Here is a 26253-nt window from a genome sequence, read left to right as displayed (position 1 = left end):
TCTTTTCGTATTCCAGCCCAGAAACTACTGTTCCATCAGAGTCTTTTGTCTCCAATCGAACTACTGTTGCATCCGTTTGCTCGACTGTAGAGAGACTATTGCTTACAGTTTGTAGAGGGTGTTCTGTCTTCAGAAAGGCTATCATCTGAAACTAAAAGAAGTATTGCTCATCTTCTGTTCGGCTGCCTATTGTTTGAGGATTCGTAGAAGGAGCTCTGGTTTATAGTCAAGGAGTTCTGGTTTACCATAAGGGAGACTATCATCTGAAACTAAAAGAGGTACTGTCATCATTGTCTATTCGGATGCCTATTGTTTGCTGAACTGTTTGATGACTGTTCGGCTACCCTACTGTTGTCTGTTCGACTGATGAACTGTTCGGCTGCCCTACTGTATTCCTTAACACAGTAACTGTATTCAAACCTTTTTTGTTGGTATTGTGGACTGTTGATGGTCTGTTTTTAGCTGACTAATTGTCTGCTCAATATTAATCTTATTAATTGACTGTTCGGTTACCCTATTGATCTCCTTGACTGGTTAGCTATCAGCCCTACTAAGTAGGTCATTCAGACCTGTTCTTGTACTGCAACAGCAGTGTGCAGACTTGTTTCAGTGAAACCGTAGGTCAGAAGGACCTGCTTCAGTACTGCAACAGCAGTGTTCAGTTTGTGGTTTGTTCTCAGTGAAACTGTAGGTCAGAAGGACCTGTTATTGTACTGCAACAGCAGTGTTCAGTTTGTTATTTGTTCTCAATGAAACTGTAGGTCAGAAGGACCTGTTCTTGTACTGCAACAGCAGTGCTCTTTCTTTTGTTCTCAGTGAAACCGGTGGTCAGAAGGACCTATCTCTGAAATAGTCTTGTACGGCTGTATTTTGTTTTGGTTGCTGTTTCAACCTTTTATTCAGATATCATGGGCATTGAAGATTCAGCCACATCTGGAGTTTCCTCAATGCTGAATGGAATGGGTGGGGGTGACCTATCCTTTCCTATGGCTGTTGTCCCTCTTGATGGTTTAAACTACCTAGAGTGGTCAAGAGGGATCAAATTATACATCACTGCAAGGGGGAAGATAGGCTATATTAATGGGAGGATAAAAGAACCATCCTCCAGGAGTGCTGAATATGATAGATGGAATCAGGAGAACAATATTGTTATGTCCTGGCTCTTGGTTTCCATGCAACCTCAAATCAGGAAGAATTTCATGTGGGCTGAAACTGCGAATGAAATCTGGGAACAAGCAAAGTCTACATATTCAGAACTGCGACACTATGCCAAAATTTATCAACTGCAGGCAGCATCTTCTACTTGTAGACAGGGGGAGAGGTGTTTATCGGTCTATTACTCTGACTTAACATCTGCCTGGAAGGAGTTGGATCACTACCAGAGTGTGGATTGGAAGTTTGATGAGGATGCTAAGAAGTACAAACAGCTTGTCTCCCAGCAAAGGGTGTTTGCATTCTTACATGGTTTGAATCCTATGTATGAATCTATCAGGGTTCAGATTCTCAGCTCTAAGGATCTCCCTTCTGTTCAGGAAGTCTATGCTCTTGTACAGTTTGAAGAAAGCAGGAGAAATTTGATGAACAACCCTGGTGGGGATGCTGTTGTGTTAGTTGCAAAAGGGGGTGTATCTACTGGTGTGGGATCTTCTTCCCGGAAAGGAGATCTCTAGAAAAAAACAGAAGATAAGGAAAAATTGTGGTGCACTCATTGCCAGAAACCCCGACACACCAAAGATACTTGTTGGGATCTTCATGGGAAACCAAAATGGGCTCAAGATCTGACTAAGAAGCAAGGTTCAGAGGTGAATAAGAAGTATGGACAGCAAAGTACAAAGTAACATCACATGGCCAACATGGCTACTCGGGAGAATCAGCCCCCCCATTTCTACTGTGACTCAGACACATCTCACTGGACCTGACCCGAGGGAGGACATTATGAATTCCTTCCGTTAACATTTAGAGCTCTATGGTAGAGCAATTCGTCAAATGGATGCTCCTCCCTCAACCTCATTTGCATCTACATCAAGTAACCCTGCCACTACTTTCCATGTTGCTTCTCACACCCCTGACTCTCCATGGATCATTGATTCTGGAGCATCAAAACATATGACTGGTACGTCCTCTTACTTTCAAACCTATCACCCTCTTTCTGGAAGAGACAAGGTGAGACTAGCCGATGGATCATACACTTCCATAGCTGGTCAAGGAACTCTCTCTCTTCCTCTTGGCCTTACCCTTTCTGATGTTCTTCATGTTCCAAATTTTCCCATTAATTTGTTCTCTATTAGAAGTGTTACTAATTCCTTGAATTGCTCAGTGACTTTTTTCCCTTCTCATTGTGTGATTCAGGATCTGGCCTCGGGGAGGACGATTGGTAGGGGTCGTATGGCTGATGGACTTTACATGCTGGAGAATAAGGCTGGTCTTCATGTTACAGAGTCTATGAGTCAGTCCTGTAAGAAAAAAGTCTATTTATGGCATTGTCGTCTTGGTTATGTGTCTTTTGAGTCTTTGAAAGTTGTATTCCCAGAACTGTTTAAGTCAATGTCGATTTCTGATTTTTCTTGTCAAATGTGTCAGTTGAGTAAGCATTGTAGAACTCATTTTCTTCAAAGAAATAGTAAATCTGAATCTCCGTTTCACATTGTTCATTCTGATGTATGGGGCCCTGTTACTTTACCATCTGAGAGTGGCTACAAGTATTTCATTACCCTCATTGATGATTATTCTAGATATACTTGGGTATACCCGATGCGAACCAGGGAGGAAGTACCAAAAATCATTCAAGATTTCCAGCGGATGGTCTTCACTCAATTTCAAACTGAAATCCAAATTTTCCAATCAGACAATGCAAAAGAATTTTTTCATAGTGACCTCACGGAATTTTTTGCTTCGCATGGTTCCCTTCACCGTAGCTCTTGTGCCCGCACACCACAACAAAATGGTGTGGCCGAACGGAAGAGCCGACATCTCCTTGAAGTGGCACGAGGTTTACTACTTTATATGAATGTTCCCAAACGGTTTTGGCTTGAAGCAGTTCTTTGTTCCACTTACCTTATAAACCGTATGCCCTCTCGTCGGTTAGAGTACAAAGCCCCACATCAACTTCTCTTTCCTAAGGCTCCCCTTCTTTCTATTCCTCCTCGTGTCTTTGGTTGCCGGTGTTTTGTCCAAAATCTGTCTCCCACCCGTGGGAAATTGGATTCTCGTGCTATCCCTTGCATATTTCTTGGTTACTCCTTCACTCAAAAGGGATACTGTTGTTTTGATCCTCTTTCTCGTAAATTCTATGTCTCCATGGATGTTTCTTTCTTTGAAGATGAGCCTTTCTATCCTGTTTCTCCTCAGGGGGAGTGTAGGCATGAGGAGAAACTGGTTCAGCTTCCCTCTCTCCCTGACCCTTCACCTTTTCGTGTTTTTTCTCGTCGTCGCAAAGGCCAACCAAATTCAAGAGCTGTAGAGAATCCGGAAGCTGTACCTCCAGTGCCACTAGACTCCTCGGGGGAGGATCATACTCACTCAGGTATTTTGGCTCCCAATGATGTCCTTGAATCTATTGAAAATGATTCCTCTATTGCTCACAGGAAGGGTGTTAGATTGTGCATCACTAAACATCCCATTTCCAACTTTGTCTCCTATGAGAACATTTCATCCTCATTCCGTGCCTTCCTTACCTCTATTGACAGTGTCCCTATCCCTAAGAATGTGGCAGAAGCTCTTTCAGTTCCTGAATGGACAAATGCCATGAGGGAAGAAATTAATGCCCTTCACAAAAATGGCACATGGGAACTTGTTGATCTTCCTAAGGGAAAGGTTCCAGTTGGATGTAAATGGGTGTTCACAGTCAAGCATAAGGCTGATGGAACAGTGGAAAGGTATAAAGCTCGCTTAGTGGCAAAGGGATTTACTCAAGTGTATGGAGTTGATTATGCAGAAACGTTTGCCCCCGTTGCCAAGATGAATTCCATTAGAGTCCTTTTCTCTCTTGCGGCTAATCTGGATTGGGTTTTACACCAACTGGACATCAAGAATGCATTCTTGAATGGTGACCTTGAAGAGGAAGTGTACATGATACAACGTCCTGGTTTTCTAGCCCAAGGCAATGAACAGAAAGTGTGCAAGTTGAAGAAGTCCTTATACGGGCTGAAACAATCACCAAGAGCTTGGTTCAGCAGATTCCATGTGGTAGTTCAGTAGAAAGGATACAGGCAATGTCAATCAGATCACACACTGTTTGTGAAAAAAGGAGAAGGTAAAATTTCTGCTCTAATTGTATATGTGGATGACATAATTGTTACTGGTGATTGGGTGGATGAAATTCAGAAATTGAAACTTTTTCTTGCCACTCAGTTTGAATTGAAGGATCTAGGACCTGCCAGATACTTCCTTGGAATTGAAGTTGCCTGATCAAAGAAGGGTATCTTCATTTCCCAAAGGAAATATGCCCTAGATTTACTTCAGGACACTGGAAAGATGGGGGTGAAGCCAGTTGACTCTCCCATTGACCCCAACCATAAATTAGGTGACAACTGTGGTGAATCGCTCAAGGATGTGAAACAATTTCAGAGGCTTGTAGGGATATTGTTGTACGTTTCTATGACTCGCCCAGACATTGCATATGCTGTTGGAGTCCTCAGTCAGTTCATGCATGCTCCTAGGTCTTCTCATCTTGAAGCAGCAGAGAGAATCCTCCGATATCTAAAGAAGTATCCAGGTACTGGTTTGTTATTTCAAAAGCACGGACATTTGAAAGTTGAAGTTTATACAGATGCAGATTGGGCTGGATCCCAAAGTGACAGATAGTCTACCAGTGGCTACTGCACCTTTATAGGAGGGAACCTTGTTACATGGAGGAGTAAAAAGCAAAATGTGGTGGCTAGATCCAGTGCTGAAGCTGAATATCGTGCTATGGCCCACGGGGTTGCTAAAGGCATGTGGATAAAGAATTTGTTGGGGGAGTTGGGTTTCCCAGTGACCAAACCTATAACTCTATTTTGTGATAACAAAGCAGCTATAAGCATTGCTGCCAATCCAGTGCTACATGATAGAACAAAGCACATCGAAGTTGACAAACATTTTATCAGAGAGAAAATTATCACAGGCGAAGTGTGTACCCCTATGTCACTTTTGAAAACCAGCTTGCAGACATCTTTACAAAGGGTTTAAACCTTTCCAGACATCATGATCTTTGTGACAAGTTGGGCATGATTGATATCTATGCTCCAACTTGAGGGGGAGTGTTGACAGTTGTTTATGTATTCAGGTTTAGTACCATAAGGGTACTGTTGTAATTTCTCCTCTGTTTATATTGTTCGACTGTACTAGTATAAATAATAAAAATTATTCTTTCGCCCCCTAAGTTCTGGAGGGCTTTCAGTCACTCGACTCACCTCTCTTCTCTCTTCTCCTCTCCTCTCTTCACTTGCTCTTGCTCAACACAGCTCAAGATGGTTATGGAATGAGTTGATGATATCTTCTTTTGGATCGGAACTAGGAGGACAACCTTGGTTCATAGTGGGACCTAAAGTCTGATGTTCTTGGGAAACCATGTTTGCTGAATTATACTTCTTTTGGCCCTGCTAAGTAGGCTTCTTAGTCTGTTCTTCAACTGATTTCTTACTTAATTCTTGTGCCCACTTAGGCTTTCCATGGAGATTCCAACAAGTGTCCCTAGTGTGCCTGGACTGTTGACAATGAGTACACCACTGTTTGTCTTTGTCATCCACCCTTTTATGAGAATCACTTTTCTTAAAAGAACTTCCATTACTTATGTTTGCACTCCCCTAATTGCTAGAGCAACCGTCTCCCCCTTTGAGCTATTCATCACATTCCTCCTACTCTCTTCTGATAGTACTAAAGCATACACTTCCTGCACTAATGGGAGATCTTTACTTCCCAATATTTGAACCCTAATAGATTCATACATAGGGTTCTGCCCCAAAAGAAAGGCAAAAACTCATTGCTGAGAAACCAGAGACTTCGTAGGCCTTAGCATCCACATCACATTTCCAATCCATATTTTGATAGCGATCCAATTCTTTATAGATGGAGGTCAAATCCGAGTAGTATGTGGAGAGACTCCTCTCCCCCTTCTTGTAGCTTGAAGAAGTAGCTTGCAACTGATAAATCTTTGCATAATGTCATTGCTTTGAATAGGTAGATTTAGCTTGCACCCATATCTCATAAGTTGTTTCGTGCCCACATAAATATCTTCCTTGTGGCAGCATGAACAGTAACAGCCATGACATCACCATGCTGTTTTCTTGATCCCACCTATCATGGTCTACATTCCATGACTTTGGTTCTTTAGTCTTATCATTAATATAACCTATTTCCCCCCTTGTAGCTATGTAGAGTTTAATCTCCTTCGACCATTCAAGGTAATTGAGTCCATCAAAGGGAATTACAGCCATATGTAAATTTCATATCTAATCCCCATTCACTCTATTGTGATTAGAGGACACACCGGAGACAACTGAAAACACCTTCACAGCATCTGTTCACCCCTCTTACAGATCAGCCGATGTACTTTCCCTCTAGATTTGATAAAAAAGGAAAGGAAATCTGAAGCAACACTTGATCAAATTGTCTTTAATCCCAAAACCAATGCTCTAATACCATTTTTCTTAGTAGAAAGTATTTGAAAGTGTTGAGCAGGAGGCCAAGAAGAAGAAGAAAAGAAGGAGAAAAGAAGGAAGAAGGAGAAGAGGAAGAAGAATAAGAGGCAACTGAGTTAAGGCCTCAACAAAACTTAGCTTCAGTCGAGTGAAGCTTTGCATTTATACTATTCTGGCCATACATAACAATATGTCTACAGAATTACAAAAATACCCCTATGGGTACTAAGTCTGTGAACAGTACATGTATTACACCTGTTAACACTCCCCCTCAAGTTGGGTCATAGATATCAATCATGCCCAACTTGTCACAGAGACCTTGATGTCTGGAATGGTTTAGCCCTTTTGTAAATAAGTCTGCTAGTTGGTATTCAGAGCTGATGTATGGAGTGCATACTTCGCCTGTAATGATTTTCTCTCTGATAAAAGGCTTGTCAACTTCAATGTGCTTTGTTCTATCATGTAGTACCGGGTTGGCAGCGATACTGATAGCTGCCTTGTTGTCACAGAGTAGAGTCATGGGTTTACCAACTGAAAAACCCAACTCTCCCAATAGATTCTTTATCCACATACCTTCGGCTACTCCGTGTGCCATTGCACGGTACTCAGCTTCACCACTGGATCTAGCTACCACGGTTTGCTTCTTACTCCTCCAAGTAACAAGGTTCTCTCCTACAAAGGTGCAATAACCACTAGTAGACCTTCTGTCACTTTGGGATCCAGCCCAATCCGCATCTGTGTAAATTTCAACCCTCAAGTGTCCATGTTTCTGGAATAATAAACCAACACCCGGGAACTTCTTAAGATACCAAAGTACTCTCTCTGCTGCTTCAAGATGGGTGGACCTAGGTGCATGCATGAACTGGCTGAGGACACCAACAACATATGCTATGTCTGGACAAGTCATAGAGAGGTACAACAATCTTCCTACAAGCCTTTGAAATTGCTTCACATCCTTAAGAGGTTCACCTTGGCTGTCACTTAATTTATGGTTGGGGTCAATGGGAGAGTCAGCTGGTTTAACCCCAATCTTTCCAGTGTCCTTAAGCAAGTCTAGGACATATTTCCTTTGGGAGATGAAGATACCCTTTTTTGATCGGGCAACCTCAATTCCAAGGAAGTATTTGGCAGGTCCTAGATCTTTCACTTTGAACTGAGTGGCAAGGAAGCCCTTCAAACTTTGAATTTCATCCTCCCAGTCACCAGTAACAATTATGTCATCCACATATACTATTAGGGCAGCCATTTTACCTTCTACCCTTTTTACAAATAGTGTGTGATCTGACTGACATTGCTTGTATCCCCTCTGCTGAACTGCAGTATGAAATCTGTTAAACCAAGCTCTTGGTGATTGCTTCAGCCCATATAAAGACTTCTTTAACTTGCACACTTTCTGTTCACTTCCTTGAGCCAAAAAACCGGGGGGTTGAGCCATATAAACTTCCTCTTCAAGGTCACCATTCAAGAAGGCATTCTTGATATTGAGCTGATGTAGATCCCAATTCAGATTGGCAGCAAGAGAGAAAAGTACTCTAATAGAGTTCATTTTGGCAACAGGGGCAAAGGTTTCTGCATAATCAACTCCATATACTTGAGTAAAACCCTTTGCCACTAAACGAGCTTTATACCTCTACACAGTTCCATCAGCCCCATGCTTAACAGTGAACACCCATTTACATCCAACTGGAACCTTACCCTTAGGGAGATCAACAAGTTCCCACGTGCCATTCTTATGAAGAGCATCAATTTCTCCCTTCATGGCATTTGGCCATTCTGGTACTGAGAGAGCTTCTGCCATATTCTTGGGAATAGGGATACTGTCAATGGAGGTAAGGAAGGCACGAAATGAAGGTGAGATGTTCTCATAGGAGACAAAGTTGGAAATGGGGTGTTTTGTGGTGCACAACCTAACACCTTTCCTGTGAGCAATAGGAAGGTCAAGATCATTAGCAACAGGGAGGTCAGGACTATCATTGGGAGTCAAGTTACCTGAGAGGGTATGATCTTCCCCTGAGGAGTTTGATGGCACTTGAGGTACAGCTTCTGGATTCTCCACAGCTCTTGAACATGGTTGGCCTTTATGACGACGAGAAAAAACACGGAAAGGTGGAGGATCAGGAAGGGAAGGGGGAGAAGGAGAAGGATTAGGAAGAGGAGGAAGCTGAACTAGTTTCTCCTCATGCCTACACTCCCCCTGAGGAGAAACAGGAAAGAAGGGCTCATCTTCAAAGAAGGTAACATCCATGGAGACATAGAATCTCCGAGAAACAGGATCAAAGCAGCGATACCCTTTTTGAGAGAATGAGTAGCCAAGAAATATACACGGGATAGCACGAGAGTCCAATTTCCCCCGGGTGGGAGATAGGTTTTGGACAAAGCACCGACAACCAAAAACACGAGGAGGGATAGAAAGAAGAGGGGCCTTAGGAAAGAGAAGCTGATGTGGGGCTTCGTACTCTAACCAACGAGAGGGCATTCGGTTAATGAGGTATGTAGAACAAAGGACAGCCTCAAGCCAAAATCGTTTGGGAACATTCATGTGGAGTAGTAAACCCCGTGCCACTTCAAGGAGGTGTCGGTTCTTCGGTTCAGCCACACCATTTTGTTGTGGCGTACGGGCACAAGTGCTCCGATGAAGAGAGCCATGTGAAGCAAAGAACTCCGTGAGGTCACTATGAAAAAACTCTTTTGCATTGTCTGATTGGAATATTTGAATCTCGGTCTGAAATTGGGTGAAGACCATCTGCTGAAAATCTTGGATAATTTTTGGTACTTCCTCACGGGTTCGTATTGGATATACCCAAGTGTATCTGGAATAATCGTCAATGAAGGTAATGAAGTACTTGTAGCCACTCTCAGAAGGTAAAGTAACAGGGCCCCACACATCAGAATGCACAATGTGAAAATGAAAATCAGATTTACTATTTCTTTGAGGGAATTGAGTTCTACAATGCTTGCTTAACTGACACGTTTGACAGGAAAAATTAAAAACAGACATTGACTTACACAGTTCTGGGAAAACCAATTTCAAGGTTTCAAAAGACAAATGACCCAGACGACAATGCCACAAATACATTTTACTCTTTTTGAACTGACTCATAGACTCTGTAACATGAAGGCCAACCGTATTCTCCAGCATGTAGAGTCCATCAACCATACGACCCCTACCAATCATCCTCCCCGAGGCCAGATCTTGAATCACACAATAGGTAGGGAAAAAAGTCACAGAACGGTTCAAGGAATTTGTAATACTACTGACTGAGAACAAATTCATAGGGAATTTTGGAACATGAAGAACATCAGAAAGAGTAAGGCCGAGGGGAAGAGAGAAAGTTCCTTGACCAACTATGGAAGTGTATGATCAATCAGCTAGTCTCACTTTATCTCTTCCGGAAAGAGGGTGATAAGTTTGAAAGTAAGAGGACATACCAGTCATGTGTTTTGACGCTCCAGAATCGATGATCCATGGAGAGTCAAGGTTGTGTGAGGCAGCATGGAAAGCAGTGGCAGAATTACCTGATATGGATGCAAAAGAGGTGGTGGAGTTTACAATATCCTCCCTTGGGTCTGATCCAGAGTAGTTGTGTTGGCTATGTGGTGTTTGAGGCACAGTAGAAGTGGAGGGCTGATTCTTCCGAGAAACCATATTTGCCATGTGGTGTTTCTTGGTACCTTGTTGCCCGGGTCTTCTAATTACATCTGAGCCTTGCTTCTTAGGTAAATCCTGAACCCACTTTGGTTTCCCATGGAGATCCCAACAAGTATCTTTGGTGTGTCGGGGCCTCTGACAATTAGTGCACCACAATCTTTCCTTATTCATGATTCTAGGTTTAGAAGTACTCAAAAAACACAGGTACACTGCCTTACAGAGCTGTTACAGTCCACAACTAGGCACTTGCTGATTTTCAGTTTCACAGAGAACCAAACACAAACACTGCAACTGCAGTACTAGGGGTTATCACCTACACTGTGTAGGAGTTCACAAAAACACTATACGAACTGCACATGCAGTGTAACCAGGTCTGAAAGACCTTCAGTTCACAACTTTGATACAGCTTCTCAGCCCAAAAAAGGCACAGTAGGAGCAGCAATACGAGTGGTGATTCACCACACCTAATCGGCTGATATCCACTTTCCAGGGCAGCCGAACAGTCACTCAAGTTCTAGGGTTCATCAACAGCCCCTTAGAGTGCAGACTAGGGCAACATACAATCGGAGGAAGGGGAACAGTCCCTACTCAGATTCTGGAACATTAACAGTCGTGCAAGAAGCCATAAACAGGAAGAGAGAAAAAAAATCTCAGTACCAGCAATAGGCAGCACAGTCATCAGTCATGAACTCGAACTTCCCTTCAGGTCAGATTGCAATAGGCAGTTCAGTCATGAACTCGAACTCCCCTTCAGGTCAGGGCCTTCCTTCGAACATCTGGGATGGATTTCTACAGTCCTCTTAGCTGGAGCAACCCAGTTACCAGCAAAAAACATGTAGCCGAACCCTTTTTCTGTGCTAGGAAGTTGAACAGTCAGCATACTTGTAGTAGAGCCCTACTCGGCAGTGAAGACTAACCGCAGCACTAGAAAAGCTTCCTCCTCCTTGTCTTCGAGCATCAGTACTATAGCTCCTTCACAGCAGAGGAGAGAGACCTCAGTTAGTTGTTTTCTAGGCCTGGACGAATCTGCTCTGATACCATGTTGAGCAGGAGGCCAAGAAGAAGAAGAAAAGAAGGAGAAAAGAAGAAGGAAGAAGGAGAAGAGGAAGAAGAATAAGAGGCAACTGAGTTAAGGCCTCAACAAAACTTAGCTTCAGTCGAGTGAAGCTTTGCATTTATACTATTCTGGCCGTACATAACAATATGTCTACAGAATTACAAAAATACCCCTGTGGGTACTAAGTCTGTGAACAATACATATATTACACCTGTTAACAGAAAGTCAATGGAGAGAAGAGAGAAAGAAGATAGGCTGGTGATGCCAGCTCTTCTGTTTATATTAGGGCAACCCAACTAATAGGATAAATACAAGTACAAAGGCAAAAATGCCCCTGCGTCTAAGTATAACTACTGTTAACATGGTAAGAAGAGGATAGTTGGATGAATAGGGGTGGGGCATGCCATTCGATGTCCTATTGATGATGCTTTTGGCCTCAGCTTTCAAGTAATGGGGCGATCAGTGATAAAGCCACAAAATCCTCATGTTGTTCATGTGATGAAAATCTTCTTTTGGTTGATGCTTAGTTTGGTAGGGGTAGGGCCTACAAGAAACTATAAATTGGTTTATAAAAAAAAAAAAGGATAGGGAGGCAATTTGCCATCAGTCTCTGACCATAGGGGTGACATTGCATGTTCGACCATCAGATTCCCATTTTGGGAAGTTGCAACAAACAAGGAGAGTGTAGATGGTTCTGAATCTGACGTGAACATGATTATGTGAAGTAAGAAAGAAAAGGACAAAGTTTCAAGAAGTGTGCCTCTTCAGAAATTAGTTGAGAGAGATGTCATAGTTGATAAAAGCCTTTGTTTGTTTTTTTGGAGTGGTGAGGAGTTTGCTGGGAAGGCTTTTGAGGAGTTTGTAAGGAGGAGGGAAGGAGTTTTTGGGGAAGGATGTGAGATATGGAATGAGCCTCTTTGTATGTGCAAGGGTAAGGCTGCATACATCTGCCTCTCCCCATACCCCGCATTGGTTGGCCTATCAATGATACCCAAAACTCCACGGCCCAATCCGACATCTGATCAGATTTAATTCGAATCCTATTATATTATAATATTTATTGATTTTAATATATAAAATATATATAATTATATTTAAAATTATGAAAAAATATTTTTGTATATTATATTATATATGAATACATATAATAAATTTAGGATGTTATATTTATGTTAATTTATTATATATAAAAGTTGAAAAATAATTAACTTTTTAATTTTTCTGAATCCTATTTGCTTACAGTCCTATGCATTGGTGGGAGCCTCATGCACTAGGCTGCGCTTTTAGGTGAGGATTGAGGGCTGATTTTTGCAAGGTGTGGGTGCGTTTTCATTAAGGTCTCTGGTTGGTGGATCTCTCGGATCTAGGCGCTTTTGGGGTTCTTCTTTTGTCTTTGATTGAGTCTAGTTTGTCATGGTTGTCTGTTTATTGAGTCATGTTGTAATTTTGGTGTTGTTAGGGGGATCTTGAAGTTGTTTGATGGGTCCAGTGGTCGTGTCTCTCTTGGGTGATATCTTTTTTTGATCAGAAAACGGTTAATTATGTTAATAGGTGAAAAAACCCAACAGTACGAGTATCTATTTACCCAAGAATACAGAATCTTGAAACAACAATGCCCAATAACGAAGTATGTATGTATGCATGTAATATGCATAATTAATATTAATTATATACATATATTTGAGGAAATAGTTGGTTAGCCACGAGTGTGGGGTTCCATACCCACACTCAGGCTCTAGTGTGTGTGGTTTCATACCCACACCTAGTTGTTTCTAATTTTTGTTTATTTCCTATTCTTGTATGGATCCTAAAAGCTATAAATAAAGGAGTGTATGGGGTGGCAGATCATTCACCACCGAACCCCTTCTTTCTTTCCTCCTCTCTTCACTCTTCACTATCTCTCTCTCTTTCTTTCTTTTCTTCTCTTCAAACCTGTAATATAGTAAACAGTTCTTCTTCTTCTTTCAAGTTGGTATTAGAGCCTTAGATCTAGGGTTTCTCATGTGGATTTAATTCATCCGACCACATGACAATTGTTTAGGGCTGAAAGTTCAGAAAGATCCTTATTTCGGCTGATTCTTGGAGGTTGCAAGAAGGCTTTAGCGGCTATCCTAAGATTGGAGAGAGCTTCTTGTAATCAGGAAGAATCAGGCAGGAATTGAGTTATCAAGATCGATTCTTGACCATGATTAGAGGTGCCGATCAGTTTTTTTCTTGGTTCTTTGATCAAGATTCAAGGTGCTGACAGTAATCGATTGATCAAGTTTGAAGAGTAAAGGTAGCAATCAGTTTTCTGGGCTTTTTTATCTTCATAAAGTACATTTTTCTTGAGATTGATACTCAAAAAGACTTTGTTATTCATTCAGAGAAGTACGGATAGAAAATCTCAGGACTGATATCAATCCCAGGATAGTAGTTGACTGTTATCTAACTGCAAAATCATTGTCCTAGGTCGGCTGTTATCAGCCTTGAAATACAACTTTTTCTTGTCACAGTAATTTAAATCCTCTTCTTAACTTAGAATGGAGTATAGGAACCAAGGGGAAGGTGCTTTTGGGACTGGTGGTTCAGGTAACAGGACTGAAAACACCTTTTAGATTACAACTGTTAAGTTTGATGGATCAAACTACTTGGAATGGGCCCAATCAGCCATGATGGCTATTGGGGGTAGAGGAAAATTGAACTTGCTAGGGGAAGTGAAGGAACCCTCCAAGGAGGACCCTACTTATGCTAGGTGGGTCCAAGAGAATTTTTTGGTGATGACATGGCTGTGCAACTCTATGCCACCACACATCAGCTGAAACTACTTGTGGGCCAAAACAACTAAGGAAATATGGCATGTTATGAAGGAAACCTACTCTCAGCCTCTTAATGTTGCTAGGGTTTATGAACTAAAATGTGAATTTAAAAATTTGAGGCAAGGAGAGAATTTGGTCTCTATTTACTTTTCAACTTTAAATTCCCTGTGGCATGAAATTGACCATCTTGAAACAATTGAGTGGGAGAGTCAGAAAGATGTACAAACATATAGAAAGCAGGTTGAAACTAACAGAGTTTTTGAGTTCCTAGCTGGTCTGAACTCTGAATATGACATTGTGAGACAATAGTTGTTGACAAGAGATAGTGTGACTTTATCACAAGCCTATTCCCTAGTGCATAGTGAAGAAACTAGGAGAAAGGTTATGTTATAGCAACAGCCCTCCGAATCAGCCTTGGTGGCAGTTAGACCTAAATCTGGGGGGGGGGGGATAATGAGAAGAAGGAAGTTAAGGACTTAGTATGTGAATACTGCAAGAAACCTAAACATACTAAGGACACCTGTTGGAAGTTGTACCCTCATCTAGTTCCAACAAAGGTCAGAAATAAGAAAGGGAATACTAATATGGCTGTCAACACTGATAGTACGACTTCATCAAGCACAAGAGGCACTCCTCTAGATACCCTAGCTGCAGTCCGAGTTGCTCTGACTCAGCTAGAAAATGAATTTAGTAATTCAGCTCAGCCGACATCATCTCAACAGCCTACTTTAGCCCTTGCTCATATAGGTACAAGAGCTATTGCTTGTCATGCTTCTGTCCCAGGTAATACTAGATCTTCTTGGGTAATGGATTTAGGTGCTTCAGATCATATGACTAGCATATCTACTTTATTTAGCACCTATTGTTTATCCTCTGGGAGAGACAAAGTTTCTATTGCTGATGGCTCTCTTGTACCAATTTCTGGCAAGGGAGACATCAGATTATCAGATGCCATCACCCTATCCTTAGCTTTGCATGTTCCCAAGCTTAGTGCTAACTTACTTTTAGTTAGTAGTATTACTAAAAATCAAAACTGTTCGGTAACTTTTTTCCCCGATCGGTGTATTTTTTAGGATCTGGAAATGAAGAAGGTGATTGGGATTGGCCGTGAGATGAATGGAGTCTACCTGCTAGAACATTCACAGGGGGAGCAGAGTGAAGAAGGGGAATTGTTTGTTTCTCAGTCTTGTAGTAAGATTATGCTTTGGCATAACCGCTTAGGTCATTTATCTTTTGGGTCTTTAAAGAGTCTTTTTCAAAACTTGTTTGAGTCAGTAGAAGTGTCTAGGTTAAAATGTGAAAGTTGTGAACTTGCAAAACATAGTAGATCATCTTATCCTTTAAGTAATAAAAGAAGCAACCTTCCTTTTGAGATTGTGCATACCAATGTTTGGGGGCCCTACCATACTCCCACCACAGGGGGTACAGATATTTCTTATTATTTGTTGATGACTATACCCGTTTTTCATGGGTCTATCTTATGCACTCTCGAGATGAGGTCCCCTCTCTGACCCAAGCTTTCCATCAGATGATCCTAACTCAATTTGAAACCAAGATCAAGATTCTTAGATCTGAGAATGCCAAGGAATACTTTGCAAAACCCTTGGCATCCTATCTCCTTGATCATGGGATCATTCATTAGAGCACCTGTCCTCACACACCTCAGCAAAACGGGGTTGCTGAGAGAAAAAACAAACATGTTTTAGAGGTAGCTAGAAGCATCATGCTCAACTCCAATGTTCCCTTATGCTTTTGGGGAGATGCAATCCATTACAGCCATATACCTCATTAACAGGGTTCCTTCACGGGTCCCAAACATGCAAACCCTGTTCAGTCTTCTATATCCAGATAAAGACCTATTTACAATTCCCCTCAAAACTTTTGGGTGTACTTGTTTTGTTCAAACCCTTGGACCTCATCGCTCCAAGTTTGATCCCAAAGCCACTAAGTGTATTTTCCTTGGGTATGCACAAAATTAAAAGGGATATTGCTGTTATGAGCTAGTTTCAGGAAAGTGCTTTGTGTCCATGGATGTCACCTTCTTTGAGGATATGCCCTACTATCATAAGGCTTCTCCTCAGGGGGAGAATAGCGAGGAAGGGATTTCAGTTTCAGCTCCAAAAGTTCCTTTACCTGTCCTGGTTACTGAGGGAGGGAGTTGCGAAGAAGGTTATCAAAAATGTTGGGAGTTGAGAGTGTATCACAGAAATTGGTGGAGGCAGGTTGATTCACCACCGAACCCCTTCTTTCTTTTCTCCTCTCTTCACTCTCTCTCTCTCTCTCTCTCTCTCTCTCTCTCTCTTCTTCTCTTCAAACCTGTAATACGGTTAACAGCTCTTCTTCTTCTTTCAAGTATATCCAAAATATATAATTATATTCTTAATGTATCATATTTTTTATTTTGGTTTTAATTTTTTATACTAATACTTATGATTTGAGGCCAAACAATGCATTTTTTTTTTAAATAATGGGCCAAGGCACCTTCGGCTCCTTGGAATGCATAGATCATGAAATACCCAAAATAAAAAAAGGGAAAATCTATGGTGCGGGAAAGACATGGTATGGGAAGAGTTTTGACCAATCAAAATCCACCCATGAATTTTGATAAATAACACCTGATTGGTTACCACGTTTATGATTCCAGTTGACTGATTAGAAGTTTTTCAGATATCATATCTTTCCCATATCATAGTCAAACCCTAAAAAAAATACACAATCTAACCACCAAGCAAAAAGTTACTGCCTTTGGAAGTTTATGTACAATTTAAGTATATGGCAATTTATATGCAGGGTTCAAATCTTGGAAACAACATGTGCAGGGATAAGGCTGTGTACATCCTCAGACCTGCATTGGCAGGAGCCTCATGCACTGGGCTGCCCTTTTTTAGTAATTTATATGCAGCTTTGGTAATCCTGGACCTTCAGATATAGGTGGAGTTTTCAGGTATAAAAATGGATACATCCTAGAGTTCTTTTTTGGATGTCTAGGATCAGGAAACTCAATTCTGTCAGAAACTTGGGTAGCATTCACAGGTTTAAGGAGAGCAAAAGCTAGGAAAATGAAAGAGATCAAAATTGAAGGGGTTTCAAAAACAGTCATTTGGTGGTTGAAGAAAGATCAAGAGGTAGCTTGGAATTATAGATTTGGGTTACAAAGCATTATAGAGGAATTGCAAACAAAAGTGATTTGGGTTCGAAGGGCTGTCAATGGTTTGGCAAATGAACTACCAAAGCAGGGCAGGGGGTATCAAGGGGCCAGTTGTAATGTGGCCAAGTTGGCTAGGGGCTAATGTATTCATGTATGGTGGTTAGTCGAGGCTAGCCCCTCTTCTGGGCTCTCTTCTCTATTGTACTCACTTTTTATATTAACTAATTGGAACTGTTATTCATAAAAAATGCATACAATAATTTTGTAACCCATGGCCTGCTGCCAATATTTGGAACTAGGTTGTATCATTATTTGGGTGCAGAGGTGGAACTTGCCCTCCGAAGTAAAGCTGCTGTTAGAAATGCTAGAATTTTTCAAGAAAAGGAAAGAAGCCTTGCTGAAGTCAAGGAATGCATAATGACAAGGACAACCTTTTGGTTGAAATCTTCATACTTGTTGGAGGATTACTCCTTTGATGATTTAAGGAGAAACTGGGCAGCAGTGGCTTCTACAGTCTCCACAAAGAACAAACCACAAGTAGACTGGAAACCCCACCGGAAGGAATGGTAAAATTGAATTTCGATGGTAGCTGTCAAGATAACCTAGGGCCATCGGGAATAGGAGGGTTTCTGAGAGTGAAAGACAGCAACATAATGTCTTTATTTTCAGGATCAGTAGGAGTTGGTGATTCTGCAAGGGCCAAGATACTAGTAGTGGTACAAGGCATACAACTGGCCAATCAACTTGGAGTGGAAAATTTGATAGTTGAGGGGGATTCCAAGGTAGTAGTGGGCTGGCTGACAAATCCAGAAACAACTTGTTGGGGTTACAGGAATCTGTTAAAGTGAACTGGCTGACAAGAAATATGACAGTCAATTTTCAGTGGGTTAGCAGATCACCAAATGCAATGGCTGATTCTCTGGCCAAACAGGGGGTATCAAGGGGAGATCTGTTTTGGGTTACCTTGTAATTGTGTTTTAGGCTTGTGTGTGTTTATTGTTTATGGTTCAGTCCTTGGGTGAGGTAACACCTTGTGCCTCCTCCTGGGTGATTGTACTCTCTTTATTTGAATTAATCAAATTTCTCTCATTTATCAAAAAAAAAAAGAAAATGTAACCCATGGCCTATTGACTGGGTTGATTAATTGACCATTCAACAACCTGGGTCGATGCTTTTTTGACCAAATCAACATTTTCTGACCAATTTTCGGATTTAAAATTTACCCAGACCGGAAATTCCCTTTGGGTGATGGTTTGAACGGTTTGACCATTGGGTCGATGGTGGGTTGAAAACATTGGTAGAAAGTATCAGTCAAAATCTTGCCCTTAGTTGACTGCATATCCACAGGCCCAGCCAATGTTTTGTAAGGTGTGACAAGGCAGGTGTTTGGAAGCAAACCTTTGGGGAGTCCGGGCAAGGTGCCCCCAAAACGTCCTGAGTCGCATGGCAGAGGCATTGATGTCTCTGTGACATACATCTCAAAAGACTCTTGCATGAGGTGTACACTTCATGCACCTTATGCACACTTCATACAAAAAGAAAGAAAAGAAAGAAATAAATGAAAGGGAAAGAAAAAGTAAGAAAGAAAGAAAGAGTGAAAAAGAAAAGAAAAGGAAAGGGAATGGAAGGGTAGGGAAAGGATGTTTGGGTCGGGGGCTCCACCCTCGGATCCCTTGCATCTTTATTCCTCTTAGTACAAGAAACCTTTCATAAAAAAGAAACAAGAAAACAAGATGGGATCCTTCTTCTTCCTTCTTCTATACCTCCTCTTAAGGGGGATCATGTCCTTTTTTGTGCTCAAGAGCCTCACACCTCTAGGTAGTGGAATGCCTTGTATCATGCCTCCACATTTTATAAAACATTGGTTCCAGCTGTCCTTGGAGTTATTTGAAAAATATTGTAAACTAAACTTTCATCTTATGATAACTTATTTTTATTTTGTTTTATTATCTACACAATATCTTTTGCATGGTTATGATTTAATAAATTTCATTTTCTTCTTGTTTTATATGTGGCGTTTATGTTCCCCTTTCTTTTGTCTTGATGAATAGCCAATTTGTTGTCCTTGTGGGACACGACGTCGTGTGCCTTCTTCATGTGGGAGCTTTTGTAAGTGCTTAATCTTTGGTTGTTCAATATTCTCAAATTTTCTTACCAGGGTAGTTATTGATGAGTTTTCTTTTTTTGCTTAGTTGGTAAACTGATGAAAGGAAAAGCCAACACTGCACATTGTCTTCGGTTTCCAGGTGATTGGTATGGTTATTATTTCTCTTTTTTTTTCTTATACTTCATTTTTGCTTGGCTATACTATGTTAATTGTTAAATATCCTTCTTTATAATATGCAGATGCAATTATTCAATTATTTCATCTTCTATATATACTAACGGGGTGCCCCTGCATTGCAGGGGCTGATAAGAATACAAGAACACATTAAATAGGCAATTTTATTCATATAGGTAGATTTAAAGTTAGTTGCTTGGGTAAATGAAGCAAATTGATTTAGTGCAATTTAATTAGTTATTTTAGTTAATTTAACTTAATTGATTATTAATTTAATTAATCTGATTAAATACTTAAATTACATTAATTACTCAAATTTTAAGACAAATAATTTAACAATTACAATTAATAACTACTTTAAAGTAATTAATAGTCTTAAAAAATTCATTTAAGTGAAATTAAGTAACTTAACATATGATATGCACTAAGACATTTTACCAAGTGTATACTGTTAGAGGGGTTGGGGGGAGGGAGGGAGTAGATGAATTCTTGGACAGAGAACAAGAGTGAGAGGAGAGAGAATTTTTAAAATATTAGTTTGCTTTTGTTCCACGGAATTCAATTGTGACGTTAAAGAGATGTAGATGAAAAGGCCCGATTTGGCCTAAAAATTCTAGGCTTGGTCCTAAGTTTTATGTCTAGACTTGGTTTGGGCCTGGCCCTGCAGATTTTTAGTCCAAGTTCACATTAGGCTCACAAATTTCCAAGTCAAGCTTGGCCCCAACCAACAAGCCCAACCTAACTCAAAAATTCAAGGCTTGGACCTAGGTTTTAGTGTGCATTAGGCCCACAAGTTTCCAAGTTGTGTTTGTTTCCAATACTTCAATCCCAACACGGGGCTTTCCTAGATGAAACATAATTAGAAGACTTAATTAATTAATTAAAAACATTTATACCTTGCAAATAATATTAAAAGTTCATCCAATACTTCAATCCCAACTTGGGGCTTGCCTAAATGAAACAAAATTAGAAGACTTAAATAATTAATTATATTGAATAATTGAAAAAATATCTTGTAAATAATATTAAAAGTTCATGGAGAGTGGTTGAAGGTAAATGAAAATTTGAAAACGAAGATAAATAAAAAAGTTGTAGAAACTAGGGTTTCAAGAGATGAAGAAGAAGGGGAAGAAGAGAGTAAGTGTCGAGAGGTGTGTCTTTCACTGTTCACACCCTCAAAAGAATACATTATTGTTGAGATAATTTAGTTATTTTTGTTAGGGTCTGTTTGGCTAGTTAAAGCCTTTTTTTTATTTTCTGTTATTGTACTTCACTTACAGCAGGAGCACAGGAGTCTTTTCCCTTCTTATTTCTGTCGCCCTATATAATATAATAGAAGTTGGCGCCGCCAGCACTGTTCCATTGCTCCAAACCTTTTCTTCTTCCTTTCTTTCTTCTCTTCTCTCTTCTTCCCTTCTCTTCTCTCCTTCCTCATTTTTCAATTGGATTTATTGCCAAGATGACCTGTTTTTTTTCGTCTTTATCTGGGTGGAACAGAGGATTGAATCTAGGCTGATCAAATCAGATCTGCAACTGGTACAACCCCAAAGTTTTTTTTCTTCTTTTATTTCTTTCCTTGGTCGTGTACCAAGTGGAGAACAAATGAATCCAAACCGCTGAATGTCGGCAGACTTTTGTGAGTGTTATACCTCTTTTGTTTGTTGGATCGTGTGATCTTGTACCTGTGAAAAGGTGACTGTAGGTCACAGATGACCTGTTTTCTCTGCTCGTTAGTCTGATTTAATGGGTGTTAGGATCTCTCTTATTGATTAATTCTGTGGAACTTACTGGAAAACCAGTAGGCTGGGACTGTTCTTCATGCAGATCTGAAAATCGGTCTCATCATAGTTCTTCTTTGGAAATTGGTGCTGTTTTTATTGTGCTCAGATTAAGTCCAGAACTGAATTTTTGTGTGTGGAGCTTTTGTCGATATAAGGAGGGATCCTCAGTTGAGAGTTAGATAAAAAAAATTGTGTTTACCATGTCGTCTGAGATTTCTGCTACTTCAGAGATTTCAGGGAGCCACAATGGAGTGAGTGGGGGAATGGATATGAATTTTTCCATAGCTGTTATTCCCTTTAATGGTCTGAACTACCTTGAATGGTCTAGGGGAATAAAACTCTACATCACTGCTAGGGGGAAAATAGGATACATCAATGGGAGAGTGAAGGAACCGAAGAACGGAAGTGCTGTATATGATAGGTGGAATCAAGAGAATAGTATGGTGATGTCATGTCTCTTGGTTTCCATGCTGCCACAGGTAAGGAAGACATTTATGTGGGCTGAAACAGCTTGTGAGATATGGGAACAAGCAAAATCCACCTATTCAGAGCGGAGACACTATGCCAAGATATACCAACTGCAAGCTAAATCCTCTACTTGCAAGCAGGGGGAGAGGAGTCTCTCGATGTACTATTCTGATTTGACATCGATATGAAAAGAACTTGATCACTACCAGAATGTGAATTGGAAGTGTAATGAAGATACAAAGGCATATAAGTCACTTGTATCTCAGCAATGGGTCTTTGCCTTCCTCCTAGGGCTGAATCCTTCATATGAGTCCATTAGGTTATAGAACTTGGGTAGTAAAGACTTGTCATCAGTTCAGGAGGTGTATGCCTTAGTGTAGTCAGAAGAGAGTAGAAGTGTGATGAATTGTGTAGAGGGGGAGTCAGTTGCCTTAGCTGTCTGGGGAAATTCAGATACAAATGTCGGAGGTACTTTTAAGAAAGGTGACTCTTAGAAGAGAACAAATGATAAGAGTAAACTTTGGTGCACTCACTGGCAGGAGACAAGACACACCGGAGATACATGTTCGGATCTTCATGGAAAACCTAAATGGGCACAGGATTTGGGTAAGAAGTCAACACCTGATCAAGGCAAGAAACCAAGTCAGCAGAATCAGAAAAAGTACAACTCAGCTAATATGGCATCTTAGGAGACTAGTTCATTGGTAACTCAGGAGAGGCATTCCGGTTCTGACCCTAAGGATGAACTTATCAACTCCTTTCGTGACCATTTGGAATTGTATGATAGGACTCTCCGCCAGATGGATTCTAGTCCTACTCCCTCTACCTCTTTCGCGTCTACATCAGGTAACACTGCCATTGCCCTCCATGTGTCTTCTCATACCACTGATTCTCCTTGGGTTATTGACTCTGGAGCGTCAAACCACATGACCGATAAGTCAAATTTATTTCAGACATATAACCTTCTCTCTGGGAGAGATAAGGTGAGACTAGCTGATGGTTCTTTCTTTACCATAGCTGGCCAAGGCACCATAACTCTCCCACTCGGCCTTACCCTTTCTAATGTACTGCATGTTCCGAAATTACCTATAAATTTGCTTTCCATTAGTAGTATTACTCACTCCTTGAATTGTTTAGTAACTTTCTTTCCGTCTTCATGTGTGTTTTAGGATTTGGCCTTGGGGAAGACAATTAGTAGAGGAAGCATGGTGGATGGTCTCTACGTGTTGGAGAATAAAGCTGGTCTTGTGGCTACAAAGTCCATGAGTTCGTCCAGTGAAAGTTAAGCCTATTTATGGCACAATCGTCTTGGTCATCTTTCTTTTGAGTCATTAAAAGTTATGTTTCTAAAGTTGTTTGAGTCCTTGTCAGTGAGTCAGTTACAGTGTCAGACATGTCAATTGAGTAAACATTGTAGAAGTTCTTTTCCTTTGAGAAATAAAAGATCTGGATTTCCATTTCATATTGTTTATTCTGATGTTTGGGGCCCTGTTACTCTACCTACTAAGGCTGGATATAAGTACTTCATTACCTTGATTGATGATTACTCTAGATACACTTGGGTTTACCCTATGCGATCTAGAGATGAAGTGCCAAAAATTGTGAAAGACTTTCAATGCTTGGTGTTCACTCAGTTCCAAACTGAAATCCATATCTTTCAATTAGACAATGCGAAAGAAGACTTCCATAGTGATATCACGGAGTTTTTTGCTTCGAGTGGGTCACTTCAATGAAGCTCTTGTGCGAGGACACCCCAACAAAATGGTGTTGCTGGAAGAAAGAATCGTCACCTTCTCGAAGTAGCTCATGGCTTATTAATTCATATGAATGTGCCAACACATTTTTGGATGGATGCAGTTTTGTGTGCTACATACATCATCAACCGTATGCCATCTCGGCTACTAGAGTATAAGGCCCCACATCAGCTTCTATTTCCTACAGCTCCGTTGTTCACCATTCCGATGCATGTTTTTGGGTGTCGTTGCTTTGCCCATAACTTGTCCCCTACTCGAGGTAAGCTTGAGCCTCGGGCTATTCCTTGTGTTTTCCTTGGTTACCCTTTATTCTCAAAAGGGGTACTGTTGCTATGATCCCACCTCTCGCAAGTACTATGCATCCATCGATGTATCATTCTTTAAGAACCAACCTTCCTTCTTGGTTTCTCCTTAGGGGGAGAGTAGGGTTGAGGAGAAATAGGCGGCTCAAACTCAACTACCTCCTTTACCCGATCCTCCTCCATTCCATGTCTTTCATCGCCGCCATAAAAGCCAGTAGAGTTCAAGATCCGTGGAACTTGACACTATGCAACCAACATCATCGGATTCGCCAGAGGCAGATCCTTCTCATCAGCCAGGTACGCTCGCTCCTATTGATGTGCTTGTTCCTCTCAATGTTGATTCCCCTGTTATTAATGATCTTGATGTTCCTATTGCTAAGAGAAAGGGTGTTAGATCTTGTATCACTATTCATCCTATCTCTAATTTTATGTCCTATGATCACATTTCACCTTCATTCCGTGCATTCCTCTCTTCTGTGGACAGTGTCCCCATTCCTAAGAATGTAGCAGAAACTTTATCCAAACTGAATGGACAGATGCAATGCAAGAAGAAATTGATGCATTACACAAAAATGGCACTTGGGAGTTGGTGGAACTTCCTGGAGGGAAGGAACTAGTGGGTTGCAGGTGGGTGTTCACAGTGAAACACAAGGCTGATGGAACTGTTGGAAGGTACAAGGCTAGACTGGTAGCAAGAGGTTTTACACAGGTATATGGAGTGGACTATGCAGAGACTTTTGCTCCAGTAGCGAAGATGAACTCTATCAGGATTCTTCTTTCGTTGGCAGCAAATCTTGACTGGGAACTTCACCAATTGGACATAAAAAATGTTTTCTTGAATGGTGACTTGGAAGAGGAAGTGTACATGGCCCAACCTCCATGTTTTTGTGCCAAAGGCAGTGAACAAAAAGTGTGTAGGTTAAAAAAATCTTTATATGGGTTGAAACAATCACCTCGGGTTTGGTTTAGTAAGTTCCACTTAGCAGTTCAATAGATGGGGTTCAAACAATGCCAGTCAGATCACACTCTATTTGTGAAAAAAGGTGAAGGGAAAATTGTAGCTCTAATTGTGTATGTGGATGGCATAGTGATCATAGGAGATTGGGAGGCTGAAATACAGAGACTAAAAAAATTATTAGCCACTCAATTTGAGGTGAAAGATCTAGGCCTCTTATGTTATTTCCTTGGAATTGAAGTTGTCTGCTCTCACAAGGGCATCTTTATTTCCCAACGGAAATATGTACTTGATTTACTAGAAGATACAGGCAAGTTGGGGGTTGTAGAGAAGATGGGCCAAATGGCCCATAGGCTGTTTATTCCTTCTTGTTATTTATGTTCTCCTGTAATGGGCCTTATTCTGGGCCCATCCTGTCTATATTAAGTTCTTTGTAAATTCTTGCCCAACTAAGGGCCTCCTTGTAATTACTTAAATCTATCTTAACAAAATAGTATTAGGGTGCTGAGAGAGAGTAGGTTCGAAACTCTCATTCTCAGACCCTCATTGCTGAACTCTCAAGCTCTCCTCTCTTTAGTTTTCTTCATGGTATCAGAGCATACCTGAACTTTAATATTCTGGGGCTGGAAGCTTAGGCACGTATTGCCTGATTCTTGGAGGTCATTGGAAGTGCCAAAGACTAGAATCTTTTGGAGAAGTGGTTCGGTGGCCAGGAAGAATCAGAGAAAAAAAAGGGGAAGGGGAACAGCTCAAAACTGTAAGTTGTGCTAAGTTTTCTGGGTTATTTTCTGATGTGTTTGGACTGTTGAAGTGTCCGAAAACTTCTGGTTGTTCTGTACTACTTTCGGCTGTGTTTGGACTGTTGAAGTGTCCAAAAATTTCTAGTTGTTCTGTACTACCTTCGGCTGCCATTGAATCTGGTTTAACCCAGAAATTTCTGGGCTGTTTTCACTCCTTCTTGGACTGTCAAAACTGCCGAAACATCCTTGTAACAAGGCTGTGGATTGTTACTCATATTTGGTTGTTTTTGGGGAGCTGTACGAATTGTTCTTGAGGCCTTTTTTCTTTCTTGGCAGTGGGGTTGTCTGTATTGCCCACACTGTGTTTCTAAAAAGGCCTTTTTCAGCAATACCAATTGGTATTTGCTTTTTTTGACTATTTCTTTGGTGGTTACCTTGAAATCAGATTTGAAAAGGTACTTCGGCTGAGTGCACAGTGCCTAGAAGTTTCTGATTACTTCTTGAAGGCTGAACTCATTGTATTGCCTTCTTGTGGTCGGCTGAACTCAATTCTTGCTCGTCCTCATTCAGTATACTAGTAGAAGTCATCTGAAATCATATTTGAAGTGTTTACATGATGTACTCCTCAGAGTTTGAAAACAAAAGTGGTGCTGAATATGGACCGGTTCAGGGGACTCCAAGTGATTCCTTATTGACTGTGACC

The 26253-nt window shown here is 40.8% G+C and overlaps 1 protein-coding gene across 3 annotated transcripts in view; it reads left to right on the top strand.

Annotated features, from left to right (window-relative positions):
- Nucleotides 1-26253, top strand: part of HAP2 (hapless 2) — a 146215-nt gene that overhangs the window by 25213 nt on the left and 94749 nt on the right. For all 3 annotated transcript variants that reach the window (XM_088889684.1, XM_088889683.1, XM_010280262.3), the window contains 2 exons: nt 19321-19378; nt 19462-19522. In XM_088889684.1, the coding sequence (XP_088745810.1) occupies nt 19321-19378; nt 19462-19522 (119 nt within the window). The remainder of the gene's footprint in view (nt 1-19320; nt 19379-19461; nt 19523-26253) is intronic.

This window comes from Nelumbo nucifera, chromosome 6 (genome assembly GCF_055504915.1).
Source record: "Nelumbo nucifera cultivar China Antique chromosome 6, China Antique-T2T, whole genome shotgun sequence".
Lineage (NCBI taxonomy): Eukaryota > Viridiplantae > Streptophyta > Magnoliopsida > Proteales > Nelumbonaceae > Nelumbo > Nelumbo nucifera.
Note: the sequence above shows the minus strand (reverse complement) of the source record. Positions and strands in the feature narration are given on the sequence as shown.